The sequence below is a fragment of the Muntiacus reevesi genome, unplaced genomic scaffold, assembly GCF_963930625.1.
Source record: "Muntiacus reevesi unplaced genomic scaffold, mMunRee1.1 SCAFFOLD_31, whole genome shotgun sequence".
In the NCBI taxonomy this organism is placed as follows: Eukaryota; Metazoa; Chordata; class Mammalia; order Artiodactyla; family Cervidae; genus Muntiacus; species Muntiacus reevesi.
The window spans coordinates 1,953,056-1,977,166 of NW_027078022.1; the positions used below are offsets into that span (position 1 = coordinate 1,953,056).

At 40.2% G+C, this 24,111-nt stretch overlaps 1 protein-coding gene across 1 annotated transcript; it reads right to left on the reverse strand.

Annotated features, from left to right (window-relative positions):
* Positions 1–221: 221 nt before the first annotated feature.
* Positions 222–22,406, reverse strand: LOC136155412 (cyclin-Y-like protein 1). Its single transcript, XM_065917145.1, has 8 exons — positions 22,401–22,406; positions 17,125–17,225; positions 13,966–14,001; positions 11,772–11,823; positions 10,813–10,932; positions 6,794–6,960; positions 3,412–3,574; positions 222–2,287 (listed from the first exon to the last, which is right to left on the reverse strand). Exons 1-8 carry the CDS (start codon positions 22,404–22,406, stop codon positions 2,180–2,182), a joined length of 753 nt encoding a protein of 250 aa, XP_065773217.1. The 3' UTR covers positions 222–2,179.
* Between the last annotated feature and the right edge of the window lie 1,705 nt (positions 22,407–24,111).

A 24,111-nucleotide genomic window follows, 5' to 3' on the forward strand; every position in this document is an offset into this window, starting at 1 on the left:
CACAGCCAGTGATTTTAAGTGTACTAAATTATCTTCTGGTTGAAAATAACATAAGCCAAAGAAATAAATGCCTCTTAACTAAAGGCAAAGGTCAAAGCAACTTTTGAATGCATAGTCGGAAAATGTTTTCAGGCCTGCCTATCAGAGCGGATTGAGAACATTTGCACTAAGCAGAGCCGTGATGTTATGTGAGCAGTGAGAAGGTGCACAACAGCCACGTATTTTAATTAAAATAGAGTTTATTAGCTTTTCTTTTAATATAAACATGAGGAAGAAAAACCACACAAGTTGGAGCATTCTTTTCAAAATAAAACTGCAATCGATACTTGAATCTCCAAGCTCCATAAACAATATTTTTTGAGGTGGTAGACTGTAATATTTTATATCCATTATTTATCATTTATGTCTCTGTCCTTTAAAAATGATGGAACCTGTGGCACTCAATATAATGTGAAGCCTTGCTATAAAGAGAGGAAATATTTCTGGCCCAGAAATGCTTTGTTTACAGGCAAAGTTCCTAGAATTATGTTTGACAAGGTAGGAGAAAGATTTTACATAGTTGAGAACACTTTTTTTTTTTTTAAATGTTTCAAGTTTAGGTGACATCATTACCAATTTCCTAAGAGACTGATTACTGGACCTTCCTGTCTTTTAGTGGGCTTCCTGGTGGCTAAGTGGTACCCTGTGTTTTAAAAGCCTGAGGTAAGGGTTCCTAAGATTTATCTTTCCTCAAGTAACAACTTCAAGTGACACACCTACAGCCAGGTTAACACGCAGAACAGAAAAGCTGTTTCATGTCGCTTACTTTCCTGTCACCACTACTAGGGTCCCGTTCCTTTCAGTTTATTACTGAGAACTAATGCTATTGTTCGTAATTCCTTTACCAAACCTAGAAAAAAGAAACTTCCATGCTCAAGCAGATCAACAGCCCAGTCAGGCAAAGGACTATTTTAAAAAGAGGAGGCCAGGTCTATAAAGATCCAAGATATCCTCCTGAAGTCTTTGTGCAATTTGAAGCTGTGATACTTGTAGAAATATAAATGCTACAAACTTAAAAAAAATCACCTAAGAGTTTACTTGAATTTCTTCTAAACTCATTTAGTTTTGTAAATTTTAAACATTAAGCTCTTAATTTTAATCTTTTGTTTCAGACTATTGTTTGCCATCTTCAAGAGGGACTGAAACAAAAAATTCAAATTAAAAGCTTAACATCCAAGATTTACAAAACTAAATGAGTTTAGAAGAAATTCAAGTAGACTTTCAAGTGATATTTTGCGTCTGTAGCATTTATACTTCTCCGGCAGTGTCCTGGAGTGTCCAAGCACACTGTATTAAACCTTAAAATTGCACCAAGACTTTTGGGACACCTTCTATTTCACTATCTGCTTATTCCTGGACTAACAGGTTGGCTGGAATTACGAAAATATCCTTTAATACAAGTATTTAACAAAGAGGAAAATCATCAGAAAATGAGAAGCACCATTGGAGTTAACAAGAAACGCAGCGCGGACCCAAGAGAAGTAGGTAACAGCATGCTTTCTCTGCTTATGATCCCAAACATGCTAACATGCTAGTAAGTAGTGCTTGCAAAAGACTGAATGACAGGTGTTATTCAGCAGGTTTTTGGTTTACACTGATTGCCAAAAATGACTAGCAGCTTCAATGAAATAGGGAGGAAGAATCCTTCAAAACCTAACAATGCTACAACAGGCTGTTCCTAAGTGGCTTTATGAGTTGTTAGGAGTCCCATGTTTGAATGGTAATACTGCATTGATTCTAAAGGAATATGCAGCAATATGGGTGAGAAAAATAGGAAAAAGTAAAAGTTATATAGTGTCTTTAAAGTCTAAAAATTTAAACTATTAAAAAAAACCTCACATAGTTGACAGTTATCGGCCCACACAGTAAGCAAATATCTGTGGGTGGGTTGGGAGCTTTTAGCTTTGGAGTGGTTTTTGTAACTCTGTTTACATTAAAAAGGACAGAAGAGTGTGCTGCCTTGACAAGGTCCAGTTTTTTCCTATGACCATAACCTTTGCTGTCTGCAAGTCTCTTGAATTTAGTGTCTTTCTTCTAGGTGAAAATACTAACTTTGCTGGTTTCTGAGCAGGAGAGGTGGTATTTCTCCAGTCCTTGTTACGAGGGGTTCATGATGTTACAACCCCTCACCTCTCTCTGTTTATGAGAGGATGGCATTGGAGCGCTGAATACCAATGAAATTATCAGCGCTGAAAGACCTTCTCACAGCAACTCTGCTGTATTCATCTTCACACAGTCTGGAGATGGCCTAAAAAAGTCAATCAGATAGAACATAAGTATAATTGGGGGAAAAAAGTTCCAACCGTAAAGAAAGCAGCATTGATAAGCCACACATCTGCATTCATTTAGGTTGACAGTTGCTGCTACTTTGGATAGCTCATATCTACACTGCTGATTCCCGAAGATAATATTCTCCAAGGGCTATGATGAGATTGCTGGGGCAGGGAGGAACATATTTAAAAACTGGGTTCCCAAAATAGGCCCCATCTAACAGCAATATGATGTTAACTACATACTAGATCCTTAAGCATAATGAACACACCTGAGCAAAATCAGTGTTTACCCAGCTATTCAACCTCTATTCAGTCTTCATTATTTACTTCGCACTAAGAGCATTTTAATGAGGCAGGTGTGTGCTGAAGGCAAGAAAGGCCTAGTGATGAAGCACTACAAGGTGCTATTTCACATGCATGTAAACTATCGTAGAAAAATGTCTTATTTCTAAAGTACCAAGGTACTGGAAAAAGTGTCAACTTTATATGTATTCATTTCAGTTGTAAATTTTGCTGTATACCCACCAGAAATCACAAATTACTTCAAATTACTCTTCAAATCACTACTACAAATTACTTCATCCCATGTATGTTACCACTTCCATTAAAAACCCACCTACTTTCTACATCCAGTTTCTGAACCCACATTATAATTTCCAAGTATAGGTCTCACAGGTTAGCCCCTGATGCTTCTGGTCTAATAAACTCATGGGGCTGAACTGTGATACACACAAACACACACTACAAGCTCAGGCAGTTAAGAGTGGTAAGTAATTATCAATGTACATATGATTAGGGATACAATTATAAGAAATTATTCCTGTATGGTTAAATGTAAGTGTGGAGATTCAAATGGAAAACCATTAAAAACAATTAAATCTGATTTAAAATATTCTGAATTATGGTTACATAAGAGATATCTGTAATTTTTTTAAAAAAAATAATGTGAGATCTCTGTCTAACCCATAAAAGACACAGGGAATAAGATGCCAATGGGTTAATAAGCTCTTCAAACTGTTAGTCACTGCGTAGTGTAAGTCAGCCACAGATGCTGGCTTTGGTGGCTGACAAAACCCAGTTAGTGAATCCCCAGTCTTACCTCTAGGCTCTGTGCTCTTTCTTTGCTAAGAGGAGCAATTAGAAAACTCAGGTTTTTGTCATCTGCTAAGAAGCAAAGGTCAAAGTAGTATTTGGCATAAACACTGGCGGGAACATGAATATTAAACTGAAGGAGCTCCAGAAAGTGCCTGTGCATCTCATTCCTGGGGGAGGAGAAGACAAACCAACACAGGACAATTTTAGTCAGCTGGGCTACCTTCAGAAGCCCATTCTGTGCCACAACAGCTCTAAACACAGTTTGGAAACAAACAATGGCTCCCCAGCTGGATTAACACACTAATGTTCAAACAAGGTACAGCTCTTTGTGGCTCTTCCTGCGTCCTGGCATTTGGAGTTTGGGACAAGGTGGGGCGGTTACGGCCCTCTTATGCACCCATGCTGCTGACTCGGGAGCTCATTCTTCAGAGTTCCATTAGTGCAGCTGGCATTCATGCTCCACGCTCACTCACAAGGCCCCGCTATAGTCATCAGATGAAAGGAATGATGTATGCTGTTTATTAGCTCTGGAGAACTTGCAGACATTTTCACCGATAACAGGAAGGGGCTTATTGAAGTAGAGACACACCAAGAAAAGGAGTAGGCACATCACCGCGGCACAAATGGGGTCATGGAGAGCCACTGCTATTATCTCTGAGGGGAGAAGACTCTTGAGGCAACAAGGATTCATCTCAGATAAATAAATAAATAAGCTACACTCGATGTGAAAGGGAATCCCCTCCCCCCGCTCCAGTGCAGGGGACTGTGGCAAAGGGCAGAATGCAAGTTTCTGTTCCTCTTAACCCCAGTAGGACCAGAAGGTGTTCCTGGGACAGGATGGGATACACTTTTTAAGATATGAGAGGCAGTAGGATTAAGGGGAGACGTCTTGGCTAGACTAAATGCACCTGAGCAATGATCCCGATGGAGCAGTTCCCCCTGTGCTCTGTCCGCCGGCCCTGACTAGGACAGAAGGCGCACAGGCACGCAGGGGGCGAATTCAATGAAGTGGGAAAGTAGGGTCCTGGGGGCAGATCTTTCCTGTGGGACCATACACAGTCATTTGCTTGTCTAATGTTTAAGTAAATAAAATCAGAGTAAGTCTTACCACTTTCACAGCAATCATTTTAAAGAGTTAATTATATACAAATGATAAATACCCAGACAAATGAAAGTGACTTATTTTTCAAAATATTTGCTTCCTGGTTTTAAACTGTTAATCTTTTATCCATTGGTAAGTCATCAAATGTTTGATGTTCTCCTGCGTGGAGAGCAGAGTGTGAGCAGAAATGAGGTTTCTCATTTGTTGAATGTTAAACCTAACTGAACCTACCTCCAAAATTAATTTCCTGTTCATATGGCCATAAGTCTATAGAAATATAAATCAGAAAATGTTTTGATAATCAGCTAATCAGGACTTAATTTACTACAGGAATAAATGCACTTCACTATCCCTTTTATATTCTCTTCCACTAATATATTTTAATTGTGTGGAAATACAGTACTTCATAGGATTAACATGTCTATTAACAGAGCTTTACTTACTGAAGAAAAAAGCATTAGGACTACAGAATATGCTTCTGCGTTGTTTTTTTTTTTTTTTTTTTTTAAATGACTAGATGACTGAAGAGCATGCCATTTATAGGGGCAGCAAATTTTCTGAACAGCAGCTGCTCAATATATTCAAACAAGATACATGGATGTTAGAAAACTTTTAAGGAAAAGCTGATAGATGCCAATTTTTCAATGTAGACTCAAAATGAGACCATTACAAATAGCTGCCAACAGCAGGGGGATGAGACAAATGTGACTTGAACACTTGGCTGTAATGCTTTCCAGTTTCCAAAGATCATAAGCAAAAGCAACCTATTACGAACATAGCTCCTGGTGATTCTGTTGTACACAGAAAAGTGCTGTTTACAATTAGCTTCTTCCTGTAGCTAGACACTGCCATCAGTGCTATTGGGCTCACATCTATGAACATCCACACACCTTCCCCTGCATGTTCTCTGATGCTGTAACTGGACCCAGAGCCCCCGTCAGCTTAGTTGCAGGTTCTGAGAAAATTTCAGCTGCCATCATGGCAGACCTGGTGTTTATGATTACACATTTTCCTTCCTTCAAGGAACCAGTTTAAAGATGGATGATAGTGGTGCTCAATGTCACCTTAGTTTCTACAAATTCTAAAAGTACTTCTACTTATCTCGAATTATCTGCCGTAACACTAAGGTGGCTACCAGCAATATCACCATGACACTTTTTATCATCAAAGTGGACATTTTCACCAAAAGCCACTTTGACAGCTACCAACAATCACTGGTCCCTTCTCTTAGTCACAAGCTTCTTTGCTTCAGTTGTAAATATGCACTTTGGTAAATCTGAATTAAGAGTCAGGGGCAAAGGTAACAAAAACAAACTCTTGCCACTGCCTGCCATGACCTCTGCTGTTCACTATAATAAAGAGGTACCCCTTTACGTTTTCCTAAATGCCACCCACAAGGACATTTTTGCTGTCAAGTGAACACTTCTAGAGTCTGCTGCAAATACCTCTCTGGTTCCTGCTGCCTCCCACCCTCGGGGCCCTTCCCTGCAGCCAGACAGCAAGCCTGATGTTTCATGCCCATGGGAGCATGCCATCTGTGAGGAACCCCCCAAGTTAACTCGAGGCCCCACCAAGTACCGCTGTGGTTGCTGAGTGCCCCGGGTGAGGCCCCACTGACACTTCCCGGGCTACCTGAGACAAAGGAGTTTCCTAACTCGGCAGACCTACTTCTAAACAGGGGGAACACTCCTGACAGTGGAGGAGACAGAACACAGAGATCTAAAACCTTTCTATTTGGTCATCTGTACATCATGGTTTCTGTAACAACAGAACCTTAGAGACAACCTCAGATTACAAAAGAAGAAAAGACCTGCAAAAACAAACATACAATGTGTGACTCAAGTTGAAGTTATAACCTCAGTAGTCTGGAGGTGCTAAGACCTCAGCAGTGACCACTTAACTTCCAAGGCCAGACATGTGTCTCTTAAAAACAGACTGGACCTGGTAGACAGCTTTAAGAAAGACGTGAAGTTATTTACTGCACCATGCTGTTCTGGTAGTGAGCTTGTAAAATGGTAAAAACCACCAGAAAAGTAATTTCAATTTATCAAGCAGAATATTACAACAGTAACACACCAAGATTTAACTAATGAATGATGGGAAATACAAATGGTTATACTACAGCTAGACAGAAAGAAGTCTAATTTTATATTTATACCTAATTCAGCTCTCTGCGCAATGTAACCTTTCTTAACATGTAACATTTCTTAAGCTGTAAACTTTATGGGAGCAAATAAGGTATTGGAAAATGGTTAGACAGTTCACCGTAACCTTACAAACTCACATGTCCTCAACTGTAATGTCCTTTAGGATCTGGCAGTAGTCCACATTCCAAACAGCCTGATCGTCCCAAACCTTGGAGGCAAGAAGAATGGCTCCCAAAACAATTCTTTTCCAGTTAGTGGGGCAAATGTCGATCTCAGCATAAGTTAAAAGCCTTTCTAAGTAAACCTGCAAAAGTAGAGGACTGACCTTTGGTTTTAGTTCAGTTTAAGGGCTGTGATAGAATTGTTAGGAATGATAGGTTTCATCTGTTTTTAACATGTCTTTTATTCTTTGGTTCTACAGAGACTTCTGCTCGGCCAGCCAAGGCCAAAGGCCAGGTCACAGTTGTAAGGCAAATATTTCTGTCAGTCTGGTATTTCTACTCTGCCCATGTGAATTTCCAACCCAATTTTGGTCGCAGGAATGAAAGGACATCTCAGCATTCTAAAGACAGGCATTGTGTTATTACCTTTCCACTTGTAAAAGGCAGCACGTATAGCCCAGCATCGATTCAAATGTTCAGTAAATGTTTGAGTGCCTACCGTGTGCAATGTACCTACCATACTGGTGGTGGGTACGTGGCAATTTTACATAAAGCTTGAGTATGTAAAACTCTGGTAAGACTGAGCAGTTCTTTATCTTCTCTTCAGAGGGTGAACCTGAAGATAATAACCGGTGGTCAAGAGAGCCTCCCAGTGGCTGCTGCGTGGCAGAGCAGGACAGGCAGCACAAAGCAGCTGTGCTTTACACTTGGTCAGCCTTCTTAGGGAAGATTCGTGCACAGAAAGAGCTTTTTGTTCACATCTCCGTTATTTCATAACTCATTTGTCTTACATATTCTGCAACTTAGTCAATTTGTTTGGTTCTAAGGTGGTTAAGAGCTGCCGGTGTCTGAATCCCTGGGGCTCCTCTAAATCTGCCAGGTAGTCTGTGGGATGACTTCATGGCTTCTTTTATATGTGTCAAATGGCTATTCTATAACGAACCAGACCAAGTTAACAGCTGAGTAAAGATTAAAGACATAAGTTGTGATGGTGCTACCTCTGCAGAAGAAAATATATGCCATTTGACAAAAAGAAAAATGTCCCGTTATCAGACTGACAGCTCCGATCTGCTAAAACTCTCCAAACTCAACTGTGTTTCAAACACGGTTACTGAGATTATATACCCTTAGTGAACTTCTGCCCCCCACTCCCCAGAGAACTCCGCGTGCGCCAGTACTCTCTAAGAACGAGTCTCCCACAGGGTCCGCCCCTCTACTGTATTATGGCACTGATAGAGGCAGTTCAACCTTAGGGGCAGTCCCTCAGCTTCCTCTCAGCTTCACTAAAGGCAAACCTGGTCTCATTTACACCACTTGCCCTCCTGTCTCAGTGGAAGGGACATCTCTTTCTTTTCCCTGAAGCTAACTCTTCTATGAATGAAGTCAGTCCCACCTCTCATTTCTGCACAACACTGTTCCCACAATTTATCTCTTCTTGAACAACCCCCCTTCTCTGTCAGAGATTTTCTCCAATGTTCTCTTACATGTTCTCAGCCCATCTGTCACCACCCCTTAGAACACTTTCTTCAGGAAATGTTCCAACACTGGCTCCTCATGACCCATCCTCTCCTTAGCCCATTTAGTCTGCCCCTGGCCGCCACTGCCCCGCTGAAATTACTGAGGCGTGGTCACTGCTGCCTTCATGACAAACAGCCAGCACTCTTCATCGCAGCGCCCCACTCCCCAGGCCTGCCCTCAGAGCTGAGAGAGACTGCCACACGCCTGGCTGCCGGGACCAAAGACCTCCGCTTGAGTTATCGCACTGCCGTCTGCTGGGAATTCTTATCTCTACTTTCACTGGTCACCTGCCGGCTCTGCTCTTCAGTCCGTCACTTCTGGCTTCCATCACTGCCACTGCCTCCTAACTTCTCTGCTTCCACTGACCGCCAACCACCGTCTGTTCTCCCCAGAGCAGCCAGGAGAGCCTCTCAGATTAAGTGCGCTTCACGGGCCTGCTCAACATCTGCCAGGGCTCTCCCATCAAACAGGTCACTTCTGTGGCCTGCTAGTTACGAGGCCCTGTGTGAGAGGCCATCGTCCTTCTGTGACCTCATCGCCTGTGCCTTCCCTCATTCCCTACGCTGATCACAGGGGCACCTTGCTGATCCCTCAGCACAGAACCCGTTCCTGTCTGCGCCTTGTGCTCTGCCCCCTGCCTGCGCTATCAGGCCCCTCATCTTCCTCAGTCCAGCCAGGTCCTGGTTCAGATCTCACCTCTGTAAGGAGGCTCTTCCTGGTCTTTCTAGCGTGCATGCGTTAAGTCGCTCAGTCGTGTCTGACTCTGTGACCCCATGGAACCGTCTGGCTCCTCTGTCCATGGGGAATTCTCCAGGCAAGAATACTGCAGTGGGTTGCCACTCCCTTCTCCAGGGGATCTTCCCAAACCAGGGATGGAACCCAAGTCTCCTGCACTGCAGGCAGACTGCTTCCTGTCTGAGCCACCAGGGAAGCCCCTCTAATCTCTCCATGCCTTTACCTTGCTTTCTCTTTCTAGCTTTCACTACTACTTCAAACAGTCACCTTTTTAAAATACTCATTTTAAAAAGTCTTACACTCTGTGGTACACCCGATACTTACACACACTGTAAATGAGCCATACTCCATAAAAACTAGAGAAAAACAAAACCCTTATGTCTGCTATGCTCACCTCAGAAAGGCAAGGACTCTCCTCTGTGCCCAGCACTTAGAACCGTGACACAGGCAGGCATCTGGTGCCTGTCTATGCCCTAAGGAGCTCCTTGGCAGCACTCGGCACGTGCGCCGTGCTCTCCTTCCTCAAGCTCTCCTGGCAGCTCTTCTGAGTCTCTCCTGGGTTTCCTCCCACTCCAGCCACTCCTCTGGGGACGTGTCCTCTAAGTGCTGATGGTCCCCACAGATCTATCTTCTCCTCAACTTGTATTTAACGTACTTTCTCTGCATTTGAACAGCTACACGTAATTCCCTGCCTCTTGCTCAGCTTCAGGCTCCAATCCCATACAGTCAAATGACTGCTAGACACTGTCGCTCTGCTGTCTCACAGGTCCATCGGGCTTAACTTGTCTACAAAGAAAGGCCCCTCTTCCAACCCACACACTCTCTCCTGCCTGCATTTCCCAGCTCTGCACGTGCCAGCGCCACTCCTGCCTCTCTCAAGCACATGCTAACTAAGCACCGTAGCTGGCTTGCAGCTCCAAGAAAAGGCCTGCGTCTGACCCGGGGCCCACTGAGGGGAGCCTCCTCTCCCACACTCTGCCTGCAGAGGCACGGGCAGCGGTGGACGCAGGCCCTCCCTTCAGACCATGCAGCTGACTTTCCCCTATAGATCTGCTACAGGGAGGAGCTGGGCAATCCCCACTAGCTCTCAGCTGAGCATGATGTGTTACTGAAATGATAAAATCTTACCAGAGGAACTCGGTACGGATGACAGAAAGGTCCTCACATAGCTGGAGCTTGGCAGGCTAACCTGAGTAAGCCTTTCCGAGCACTGCTGACACCCCAGGCCTGGGCACCTTCACACGCAGGACCAGAGGACAGTAGAGATGGTTAACACTGCCGTCCAAGGCCAGGCAGGTGAAGGCAGTCGGTCTCAATCAAGACACACATCACAACTGCCTAGGCAACACAGCCTGAGACTCAGAAACACACTGAATCTGCACCTGCCGTGGGCCAGGAAGTGCAGTGACCGCCTCCATCCCACCACCCAGCGCACTTTGCCGGTGTGCACCTGTGTGCACTGTGTGCCCATGCGTCCTGAGGTGTGGAAGGAGAAACCAGACGTCTCTCCTGCTGCCTTTAACATCAACTGCTTTGTGATGAGAAAAGCAATGGCAACATTTTAAATCACGATGATTACTAAAGCTCAAATCTGTATGTTTTAATTCTTTTTGATACATTTCTCTTTAATAAAGTTCTGATGATCATTTCAGGAACCTACTTTCATTTGAAAAACAGGCCCATATCTTCTGTACAAGAAAAAATTTTCTAGAGATGCTTCTATTAAGAGAAAAATATATTACCAAAGTCACTATTGCACATTCAGCAGTCAGCCGGGCGGCACTGAAAAGAGTATGAACAAATCTGTAAATGAATTTGTGTTCAGGATCATGCCTAAAGTACTCCTCCAGAACCCTTTCTCGCTGAAAGAAGAAAAAACACAATGTTAAGTATCCACTGAAGAAAAATACTTAAAAGTACCCTCAAGATAGCAATCTTCACACGTGGGCCCACGTGCTACTTAAAATAATTTTGACTAGGTGACATATCTTGTAGTCTTTTAAATATAAACAATTGGATCCTAAAGTACCATAGTGATTCAATACTCACTACCATTCATTAAAGAAAAATGCAAGCACAACCTCAGAAAATGTATTTTCACCTTCTTCCCCAAAGAATTCTAACCAAATGCAAACTATTTTTAGGCTCAAAGTCCTGCTGATCACTGAACGTCATCATACTTTTCTGCAGTCAACCATGGAAACACCTTTCCACTCTCCTGTAACCAGAGGCTCTAAGAGTGTGCTCTTACACAGCGGTCACCAGTCATGTGTGTCTACTGAGCACCTGAAGAAGTGAGTTTTTAAACCCTGTCATTTTAATTAGTTTAAAATTTAAACAGTTTTTAAATTTTCTCCTTAGAGGCCTTACATATGTGTTAGGAAATGTTTATATTGTGTGATGCTATGGAAAATCATCCTTTAAAAAGCTACATTTTCTGTTACTTGGATATGTTTACTTACCTGCTCATTCGTCATACAAAGCGTAACTTGGTTCTTATCAGTCACACCCCTGACACAATATGCTTTTGGTAAAATTACTTGACATAATATGGGGTGGGGGAAGACTTAAAGGAAGACAATCTTGGCTTTGAGCCGGAGGCAATAATTTTCTTCTAGTAATTAATTTCAAAGCAAATCAGCATGAAATAAACACAACTGTAACAAGAAAAAAATACACCTTCAATAAAAGTGACACTTACTGTGAGTGGATGTGATCTCTTATCAAAAATGTCCAAGGACCTGTTGGCATCTCTATAAAATAAGAATGTGTATTTTAAAAATTAATTCAGGAGTTACTAGCTTAGTAAAATATCTGCTAAAAGTAGAGAGAGGAGTAGAGGAAGCTTAACCTTAATAAAGCAAACAGTTTTACATATTCTCCTGGATTCTGCCCTTAGAAAGGTTTTCTGACCTATTTTATACTCAGCACACCAAGTTGCATGAAATCTCTTCTACAACCAGCCAGAGCTGCCTTTACCCACACAGACCCCTTCTAACAGGCAATGTTCGTAGACCAATACATTTCCACTTCACTAACCTCACACTGGAATATACAAGAACATTTTATAAAGTGGTAGTAGTGGGCAATAAAGTCTAACTTCAATGAATGTAAATATGAGATTCATGATTTTTTCTTGTCTCCACCCCCTTTTGTTCTTCATATTATATTCTTATTGTTTATTTCTTCTTGTCTCTTTTAAATAGTTTGAGTTAAAAATTTTAATTGTCTTTTAAGAGAGACCAGGCTTTTTCTTTTAAATTCCACCACACTTTTCTGCACTGTGCCCATTTAAACAGCAGTTCTGCAAATGTGGTCTATAAGCCTCTGGGAATCTCCCCTGGCCCCTCTTCAGAAATCCTGTAAGTCCAAGAGGTCAAAAGTTTTTTTATAAGAATACCAAGACATCACCTGCCTCTACACTGTTTGACACTTAACTATGATTGTATAAAAGCAAAAGTGGGTAAAATTGCTCATTTCTGAGTGTGAATCAAGGCAGTGGTATGAAACTAAATTAGAAGTCATTCACTTATTCCTGGCCAAATGAATGTAAAAAATCTGCTTCACTTAAGAACATCCATGATGAAAGAGTAAAAATTAAGTGTTCTTAAACCTTTACTCTTCTTCTTCATATTCTGAGTAAGTGGAAAGTATGCATTAAGCACTTGTATGTACTGAAATATGGCTGTGCTAAGGAAGAGCACTTGTAACTTACTGGTAACCAAGTCACTTTTTCCCCACTAGAACATCACATTTAAACCACTTTTTTCATGAAACACCAATTGACAGTCATTTTTTCAAAAATGAAAAAAGTGAGCCTGTCACTTCAAAGAAAACTCTAAACTATTTGTTGCCAATGATAAAATTCAAACCATTAAGCTAAAAATATTAGGATTTTTGGAAAATTTGTACCTTTCAGTGTGAGTTTTATTTATGGTGAGCTTGATTTACAAATACTTAAAGATTTTTCCGATAAGACTGGTAGTGATACTAACAAGAGTGAGTTTTTGACACTGTCTGAAGACATGTGAACCAATACTTTGCAAATGACAATGTATAATATTATAAAATCATGTACAGATAAAAAGATCCACTCAGTATACATGACAGATCAATGGGCATTAATTTAACATAGTATCTATCTCAAGTTCACTGATAATGACTTGGAGCTCCATCTTAACTAATTTAATAAACTGGCACATGTGGATTTTGGGGACAGTATCAAAGAATATGTCCAATTATCTCAAGGCTTTAAAAATTCACCTTTTCCCAACTATATGTCTGCATGTAGCTGGATCTTCATATTGCTTCTTCAAAGCAAATGACTGAAGACAATGTTGACATGAGAATCAACTGTCTCCTATTAATGAGATACTATTCTCTCCACTATTTTGTTGTGGAAAATGGTTATTTTTCATTTAAAAAATGACTTATGTTAAACACTGGGGTCCCCAGTCAGATGGTGATCTCATCCCTCAGGAGACAGTTTTCCTGTCCTAATGTGGAGAGAAGCAGATCACCTTACTTGCACCTACAGAGCAGAGGCCGGGGTGCTGCTAAATACTCTGTGACACACAGGGTGGCACCCCCACACCAAAGCCTCATCCAGCTCAAAACTTCAGCAGTGCTAAGGAAAGCCTGTTTTAACATACAGTGGATTTACTTTTTTAAATTTTAAATTTCAGTTTCTAATACAGTAAATATCCATATAAACCACATAAAACTTAAAGAATTAAGAGTCCCAAAATAAAAATAAATGATTCACTTTAATACTGTAACGAAAGCACTCTAACAGTAAAAGCTTACTCTAATACTGTCTATTGTTATTAACACTAAACTTGATACTGTGTAAATTAATTAGCTGGAATAACAAGACAGGTTTTAAAAGAGTTCACCTGTTCTTTAGGTGGTAATATATTGCTGAGATCACACTGTGGAGGAAAAAAAAATATTGTAATAATTGGTTTTTATCACATTAGGCCTGAAGACATTTTAAAGGGTTGGCAGAGAGGTAAGACCAACCAGATGCCCAGTGGGCCCCACACCCCCTAATTCAAAGCAGTACCCATAGGTGGTATCCCCCATGTTTTAGGTTCTTTGGCTTTTAGCAAAATTAGGAGACCCAAAATATAGATGTGCTCTTAGAAGACATGTTTGGGTTGATTATTGTAATATATAAATTATTATATATTTCCCCGGTCATTTGTCCTTCTCTGCACAGAATCTCTCATCCCATACAAGTTACATCATCTATCCACATGGTTAAATTTAAGCCATACAGATTTTGTGTGTGTGGCTTTTTGTTAGGCACTGCATTTCAGTTGATTCAGTTCGGTATTCCCCCTAACACATCTATTTTCCATTATTTCTCTAAAAGTAAGTAATACAAGTGCTCCATATCAAATAAAATGGATTTAAAATCACTTTCACACATAATTATTAGGAAATTTAATAGCAACATTTTACAGTCACAAAACTGAGGATAGGCCTAGTTACCCTGAAATGAGCACTGCTGTGAGGCGGCACAAGGCAGCACAGGGCACTGCTGACGACAGGCATCTCCACACTATTTTACATAAAGTCTAACCAGCCAACAGGTGCCAGACCTCAGGTAGTTCTTACATGACTGCAGCCCTAAGCTACTCACAGATGCTGTGTATTAGGCCATTAAGGAGTTCCCTGGTTAAGGTATTTGCTTCCCTTTGTTCTCAGTATCTAAAATGAAACTCAATAGAGAGAAGGCAAATCTGAACTTTGTAACTGGTCTATAGAATCTTAGCATTTGCAGAAAGGCCTGTAACACTGTTAGCATCAAAGATGGATACTTCTATACTGCTTCAAAGTTTCTTCAAATTGATTTTAAAGTCACAGAATTAAAAGTTACATGATAAAAAGGGCAACTGAACCTAATATGATACTTAACCCATTTTACAAATAAGAGAATCAAGGCTTAAAATTGACTTACTCAAGGTTCTACCAATTATCAGAAGTAGTTCTCTTTCTCCTACCCTCAAAGCAGAGAGTGGTTCCCAAGGTCAGCTGCACACTGGATTACCCGGGACGCTTTAAACACTGCCTGGCTTCTGCTTCAAAATGTTCTGATTTAACTGCATTAGGTACAACCTGGGCAACAGGACTGTATTTAAAGCTCCCCAGGTGACTGCAACGTGCAGCCAAGTCTAGGAATGAATGAGATCAGAATCTCTCAGGATGCTTTTGTCTATGAAATCACGCCTCACACATCATTCCTCAGCTTGTCAAAAGGGGTGTGTGTGTGAGAGAAAGAGACACAGGGACAGAGAGGCAGACAGACCCACAGACTGTGTCTTGAGGGCAGGGAGGAAAGGTGGAATTCATGTATGTGTTCAGAGACATACATCTTGAAAAAGTTGCATAAGTGATTCTAATAAGGCTCACCTACCCCAAATGAAAACTAATCCTATCGTATTTTTCAAAATCATTCCTAAAAGCCAATTTGCCCTATTAATTTCTCAGTAAACCTTTATTTCATCAATAATGAATGTGAATGGTCATTTTTAAAACTTAATGAGAAAAAAATTTACTGTATTTCCAAACACTAAGACTAGGTTGAGAATAAAAAGCATGAAACCTACTTGTCTGAGCAAGGTTAATCTTTAAAACTACTTCTGAATTATATACTGGAACATCAGGCTCTTTTGAATTCAAAAGAAGCTGTGAGTCTAGCCACAGTGAGAGTAGTTTTTAACCCACAGATTTAGAGTCTTGGCTGAATAAAAACATTCAGTGATTACGAGAGAAGTGCCAAAACTCAGGACTTTAAAGAGCAATGGGGCTCAGTTTTTGTTGAAATACGATTTGACCGAAACTAATATTATAAGAAAGTTACATTACTATGATTGTGAACTGGTTGTTTTTAATTAAAGTTAGAAGTTACTGATCATTTGAATAGCTAAAAAATAAAAAGCCTTGCACATTAAAAATTAAATTTATAAGCTAATTATATTTTTAAGACAGAAAAGTAAAATTAATGATAAGGATACTAATATTTTCAAGTAGCATTTCCCAAACTGTTCTGGAAAGTCAACATTCATATGCTAAGAAGACATTAGTTAATGTTCCATGGACAACCCCAAGGGAGGTAGGAAGGTCTGCATCCTGTTTGGTTTTTAATTCTCTCTCTTAAATAAACGAACATTCCCATGATTAGGGTGTTTTGAACTGTGCATCTCCAATTGTGGACTATGAGGGGCTTCCAGAAGTTGAGGAATAGTTTTCGTCATCGTAACACTGTTCGTGTCTTCTTAAGTATAAGCCTGGTCACAGCCTTGTTTCTGAAATTTCATCTCTTTTTTTGTTCTCTGCTTTGATTGATACAGCGTGTTAGAGATACACATATATAAACAAAAATTTTAAAAAAACAAAAACAAAATTAAATGTGTCTATTAAGTTAAAATCTCAGTTGAACAAATTTCATCTATGGAGAAATTAAGCTTGAGAGTATGCCCTTTAAAACGGTTTTGATATATTTTCCCCCTCTTTGGGGGAGAGGAAGGAGAAGTAAAATTTCCTACAGAAATATTGCAGGAAAAAAATGCACGGTGGGATAAATCTGACCAAGTCCAGTTAAATTTAACTGCAGATTCACTTCGGTGCCAGTAGGGGACAAGCTGTTCCTTCTTCTAATGGTAGCTTCCAAACTAGTATACATAGTTGTAGGACTCTCCCAACTCATAAAGAAATAATTTTTTTCTAGAAACACACAATAAACAGGTACCTCTGTTTCTCATTATGTTCAACATTGTCTTAATAACAATAGAAATGAATCAAATGAGGTTTACATTTTTCCTGGGATTTCTCACTTGCTGACTTTCCCCTCTATCATATACTCTATGATTAACATGGAAACTGAAGACTCATATTGAGAGGTCCTTGAAACCAACATAGAGTGGACACCAATTTCTTAACCTGATCACTGAAAAGGACAAACCAAACGAATGAAATTATGTATGGCGAGGATGCTTTCAGCATGAAGGGGGTCTGCCACTCAGCCTTGGCAACCTAGTTGTATTCACCATTTTATTGTGGTTCTAAGATTAGGCTGGCTGACTGTCCTGTCATCTAGAAATATGGTTGGGCATGAGCTATACTTTTTAGTAAGCTGCCCTGGAGATACCTGAAGGGGAAGGGAGGTAGAAGAAAATGTCACAGTAAGTTAAACCTATAAAAGTGTGTTTTTTCCTTGGTTAAAATGTCAAACGATAAAGCATTAAGATTTTCCTTATACTCCATGAACTGCTGAGTGTTGCATCACGTGCAGCTCCATGGGAAACCTCTGTACTCTAACTTCCACAGGCAAGATCTGAGAAATGTGGTAAAAACTGCTGCTCTTGAAAAAGGACCCACATATGAACCTGGCAAGCACCTATTATAAATTGCCTCATGGCAAAGAGACACATTTTGATATTGCAAATTTTCTCCTCCACAGAATGAAGACACAGATTGTGTCTCTTTGTTGGTGGTGGTGGTGGTGGTTTTTTTCCCTAAGAAAGTGAAGTCACTCAGTCGTGTCCAACTCTTTGCAACCCCATGGACTGTAGCCTACCAGGATTCTCCATCTATGGGATTTTCCAGGCAAGAATACTGGAGTGGGTTGCCACTGCCTGTTCTCCAGGGGATCTTCCCAACCCAGGGATTGAACCCGGGTCTCCCACATTGTAGGCAGATGCTTTAATGTCTGAACCAGTTGGGAAGTCCTCTTTTTTTTTTCCTATATGACTGTCAAATTATTCAAGTGTTATTTGTTGAAAATGCTTTCCTTCTCCCATTAAATTGCTTTTGGCAACTTTGTAAATGGTCAAATGACTGTGTAAGTGTTCGTCTAAAGTTGGGCTCTCTATTCTATTCCATTGATTTATTTGTCTATCCCTGCACCAGCTACCCACTCCAGTATTCTTGCCTGGAAAATCCCATGGACAGAGGAGCCTGGTGGGCTACAGTTCATGAGGTCAAAGAGAGCTGGACACGACTGAGCAACTAACACTTCCACTTTCATACCAGCCCCACTGTGTGCTTATTATTGTAGCTTTGTAGCAAGTCTTAAAGTCAGGTATCCTAAGTCCTTTTTGTTCATTTTTAAGATTTCTTTGGATGTTCTAAGTCCTTTGCATAGCCATATAAATTTTAGAATCAGTTTGTCAACTTCTACAAAAAAACCTCACAGGATTGTGTTTGAGATTACGTTGAATCAATAGATCAAATTGGAAGAATTAACATCTTAATATTATTGAGTCTTCCAACCTATAAGTGGCTAGCCATTCCCTCTCCAGGGGATCTTGCCGACCCAGGAATGGAACCTGAGTCTCCTTCATTGCAGGCAGATTCTTTACCATCTGAGCCACCAGGACTCCCAAGAACAGTACACCTTCCATTTATTTAGGTCATCTGTCAGCAAAATTGTGTAGTTTTCATTATAAAAATCATACCCTAAATTTTAAAATTTATTCCTAAGTATTTTCTGATCTGAGCTATTATAAATAATTTGTTAAAATTTCAAATTTTAGTTGTTTCTTGTATACAGAAATGCAGTTTATTTTTCTGGGTATTGACTTTATATTCTGTGATCTTGCTAAATTCACTTTATTTGTTCTTTTGTTGTCATGTATATTCTTTACAGTATTCTATATAAATAGTCATCTGTGGTGAGAGAGTTTTACATCATCCTTTCTGATCTTTAGACATCTTTTTAAAATTTTCCTTCTCTTATTACACCAACTAGGATCTCCAATAAAATACTGAATTAGAAATGGTGGGTATGGACACTTCTGCCACCTTCTGATCTTGGGGAAAGAGTCTATATTTCATTATTAAGTATAATGTTTGATGTAAGAGTCTGTGTGTGTGTGTGAATGCCCGTCACATTGAGGACCTCAGGCTTTGCTTTGCCCTTGCTGAGACACAGATACATTCTGTTTAGTTCTCTTAGCATCAGATGGGCTTCTGGGGGTTTGCCTCTTGTGGGTATTGTTCATGGGTCAGTCAGAGTTTGGGGAAGAAATTATAGACACAATTTGACTCTCCCCTCTGTGGTTTTCTCTTTTCCTGGATATATCCCTTCAATTTCCAGCTTCTGTAGTAGCCCCAAACTTTGTCCTTTAATTCCTTAAGCAAAGAAGACCACAGATTTTTATCCAAATTCTGCCTAGGAAAACCTCCCAAACAGGAAACTCTTCCAATGACATTTCTTTCAGATGTCCATTCTCTTCCAAATCTGTTTCAAGTAACACTCCAGTGCTTTCAGAGAGTCATGTTTTTTAAAAATGTTTAAAAATTTTATGTTTCATTTACAGTTATTACAAAATGTTGGCTTTATTTTCTGTATGGTACAATACATCTTTGATAGTTCTTTTTTAATATATTTTTCCAGGGTCAATAGTTGTTTTCCCTGAAAAATTTGGTCCAATATAAACAACTTCAACATTATTAGACATGGAACCTAATGTTGAAATAACGTGATCAGAATACTCTTATAGAGAATGTGGAATTTAAACAAAGATTTGAAAAAAGAGAAGGATTTAGCCAAATTGACAGTTTTTTGGTAAAGTCTCCAGGCAGACTAAGAAGCGATAAGCAAGCTAGGAGACGCCTGATATGTTGGAGGGCTAGCAAGAAGAGCAGGGTTTTGAGGAGAGCGGTGTGATCAGACATGCATTTCAAAAATAAAACCTCTGCTATTTTGAGAACGGATTATATGGATGCAAATATAGAAACAGTTAGCTAGAGAATTAGCTGTTACAAGAATTCACAGGAGAAATAATGGCTTCTCGAAACAGAGTAGACACGGTGAGACCAGTGAAGTGCTATATGTGATGTGAAGGAAGAACCAATAGATTTTTCAGTTGATTAGATATTCCGTGTGAAAGAAAGTGTTCAGAATGACTTCAGATTTTTCTAGCAAGTAAGCATGATTTCTGTATAACACAGAAGGATGGAATTGCCATCAACTGAGAAAGCTATGAGTAAATCAGTTTGATACCATTCAGGTATGACCTAAATCAAATCCCTTATGATTATACAGTGGAAGTGAGAAATAGATTAAAGGGATCAGATTCGATACACTGTGCCTGAAGAACTATGGACGGAGGTTTCTGACATTGTATAGGAGACAGGGATCAAGACCATCCCCAAGAAAAAGAAATGCAAAAAGGCAAGATGGTTGTCTGAGGAGGCCTTACAAATAGCTGTGAAAGAAGAGAAGCGAAAAGCAAAGGAGAAAAGGAAAGATATACCCATTTGAATGCAGAGTTCTAAAGAATAGCAAGAAGAGATAAGAAAGTCTTCCTCAGTGATCAGTGCAAAGAAATAGAGGAAAACAATAGAATGGAAATGACTAGAGATCTCTTGAAGAAATTAGAGATACCAAGGGAATATTTCATGCAAAGATGGGCACCATAAAGGATAGAAATTGTATGGAACTAACAGAAGCAGAAGATATTAAGAAGAGGTGGCAAGAATACACAGAAGAACTATACAAAAGAGATCTTAATGACCCAGATAATCAGGTGGTGTGATCACTCACCTAGAGCCAGACATCCTGGAATGCTAAGTCAAGTGAGCCTTAGGAAGCATCACTATGAACAAAGCTAGTGGAGGTGATGGAATTCCAGTTGAGCTATTTCAAATCCTGAAAGATGATGCTGTGAAAGTGCTGCACTCCATATGCCAGCAAATTTGGAAAACTCAGCAGTGGCCACAGGACTGAAGAAGGTCAGCTTTCATTCCAATCCCAAAGATAGGCAATGCCAAAGAATGTTCAAACTACCACACAATTCCACTCACCTCACAGGCTACCAAAATAATGCTCAGAATTCTCCAAGCCAGGCTTCAACAGTCCATGAACCTTGAACTTCCAGATGTTCAAGCTGGATTTAGAAAAGGCAGTGGAACCAGAGATCAAATGGCCAACATTCGTTGGATCATTGAAAAAGCAAGAGAATTCCAGAAAAGCATCTACTTTGACTTTATTAACTATGCCAAAGCCTTTGACTGTGTGGATCACAACAAACTGTGGAAAATTCTAAAAGAGACGGGAATACCAGACCACCTGACCTGCCTCCTGAGAAATCTGTATACAGGTCAAGAAGCAACAGTTAGAATTGGACACGGAACAAGAGACAGGTTGCAAATCGGGAAAGGAGTACATCAAGGCTGTATTTTGTCACCCTGCTTATTTAACTTATATGCAGAGTACATCTTGTAAAATGCCGGGTTGGATGAAGCACAAGCTGGAATTAAGATTGCCGGGAGAAATATCAATAACCTCAGATATGCAGATGACACTACTCTTATGGCAGAAAGCAAAGAACTAAAGAGCCTAAGATGAAAGTGAAAGAGGAGAGTGAAAAAGTTGGCTTAAAATTCAACCTTCAGAAAGCTAAGATCATGGCATCTGGTTCCATCACTTCATGGGAAATAAGATGGGGAAACAATGGAAACAGTGACAGACTTTATTTTCTTGGGTTCCAAAATCACTGCAGATGGTGGCTGTAGCCATGAAATTAAAAGATGCTTGCTCCTTGGAAGAAAAGTTATGACCAAACTGCACAGCATATTAAAAAACAGAGACATTACTTTGCCAACAGAAGTCCATCTAGTCCAAGCTATGGTTTTTCCAGTAGTCATGTACGGATGTGAGAGTTGGTCTATAAAGAAAGTTGAGCGCTCAAGAATTGATGCTTTTGAGCCGTGGTGTTGGAGAAGACTCTTGAGAGTCCCTTGGATTGCAAGGAGATCCAACCAGTCCATCTGAAAGGAAGTCAATCCTGAATATTCATTGGAAGGACTGATGCTGAAGCTGAAACTCCAATATGTGGCCACCTGATGCGAAGAACTGACTCATTGGAAAAGACCCTGATGCTGAGAAAGATTGAAAGCAGGAGAAGGGGACAACAGAGGATGAGATGGTTGGATGGCATCACCAGCTCATGGATATGAGTTTCCGTAAACTCCTGGAGTTGGTGATGGACAGGGAGGCCTGGTGTGCTGCAGTCCATAGGGTCACAAAGAGTCAGACACGACTGAGTGACTAAGTCCTAACTAAGTTAGACAAAGTCCTAACTAAGAGAGATATTTAAATAACTAACGTGATCGTCTAACTAAACTAATGAGGTAAGTGCTTTTGATATTATATTTCTTTGGAGACCAGAGGAGAAAAAAGTCTCATTTCATTTTGTGATGAGGAAGTAGGTAGTAACAGATCAGTATGTTGAAGAATACATAGGATGTGAAAGAATAGAGAGTAATAAATTACTAATGGAAGAATAATCCTGCCCAGGAATACAGATATGCAAACCTTCATGCTGAGGGCTTGGCAATGGGACACAGATTGGTATGACCTGAGGTAAAGATGTGTGATAATGATGGTAGGAAAAGGGATGGAGTATACGGAGGGAGGAAAACATAGGACAAAAGACCTAATCGAGCTAAAGAATATATTTACTGTACTAATGAGCTTATCCTTATCCAACAGGCATTGCGAAAGTGGAAAAAAAGTACTTTTAAACAGTAAGGTGAAAATCCTTGGATGGAAAATAAGCCAGTAATTTGTTTGTTTTCTTTTTGTTGTTGTTTTTTGTCCATAGGCAGTTAAACATATTATAAATAAATCACAGAAATATATATTCAGTGTTGTAGTTCTAAAGCATGGTCTACAAGGACATTCCTTGAGCTGTTCTATTGTGCTATTATGAATTTAATTAAAAACTTTTCTCCTGGCATGATTTAATGATTTTTCATATTATTAAATAGATGGGAAAAACACATACAAAGTGAATAGTGCCAGTTTTCCCATTCATTTGTATAGGATATTCACTGGTTGGTTGTTTGCCAGTGTATTCTATGAATCAAAAATGTTTTATAACAATTAGGAAAAAAATTAGTGCAACTGAAACTTGTGATTGTTTCTTTTCAAGTCACGGGCCACAGGGATGAGACATCAGGGGACTTTCAGTAGCAGCCATTCAAAATCATGAAATATATTTATTTCTATTACTCATTTAACAAAAGGTAGTATTTGCTGTAAACTGTTTGATGCTTTTGTGAGTATGTTAAGAAACATGTTAGTTGCTCAGTCATGTCTGACTCTGCAACCCCATGGACTATAACCCACCAGAATCCTCTGTCCATGGGATTCTCTGGGCAGGAAGACTGGAGTGACTTGCCATTTCCTTCTCCAGGGCATCTTCCTGACCCAGGGATTGAACCTGGATCTCCTGTGTTGCAGGCAGATTCTTTACTGTCTGAGCCTCCAGGAATATGTTAGTTAATTCAAGAGTACTGTTGTCTGTGGAGGTCTAGAAGAAACAAAGCAAAGAGGAACTAAAGAGCCTGTTGATGAAGGTGAAAGAGGAGAGTGAAAAAGCTGGCATAAAATTCAGCATTCAGAAAACTAAGATCATGGCACCTGGTCCCATTACTTCATGGGAAATAAGATGGGGAAACAATGGAAACACTGACAGACTTTATTTTCTTGGGCTCCAAAATCACTGCAGATGGTGACTGTAGCCTTGAAATTAAAAGATGCTTGCTCCTTGGAAGAAAAGCAATGGAAAACCTAGACAGCACATTAAAAAGCAGAGACACTACTTTGCCAACAAAGGTCCATATAGTAAAAGCTATGGTTCTTTCAATAGTCACATATGGTTGTGAGAGCTGGACCATAAAGAAGGCTGAGCGCTGAAAAATTGATGCTTTTAAACTGTGGTGTTGGAGAAGACTCTTGAGAGTCCCTTGGACTGCAAGGATATTATACCAGTTAATCCTAAAGGAAGTCAGTCCTAAATATTCATTGGAAGGACTGATGCAGAAACCGAAACTCCAGTACTTTGGCCCCCTGATTCAAAGAGCCGACTTAGAAAATATCCGATGCTGGGAAGATTGAGGGCAGGAGGAGAAGAGGACAACAGAGGATGAGATGGTTGGATGGCATCACCAACTCAATGGACATAGGTTTGAGCAGGCTCCAGGAGTTGGTGATGGACAGGGAAGCCTAATGTGCTGGAGTC

Coding starts and splice junctions, on each gene's coding strand:
- LOC136155412 (XM_065917145.1), bottom strand. Junction 11,824..13,965: donor TATTACCACCTAAAGAACAG/GTGAACTCTTTT, acceptor CTTATTTTATAG/AGATGCCAACAGGTCCTTGG. Junction 2,288..3,411: donor AAAGAGCACAGAGCCTAGAG/GTAAGACTGGGG, acceptor TGACTTTTTTAG/GCCATCTCCAGACTGTGTGA.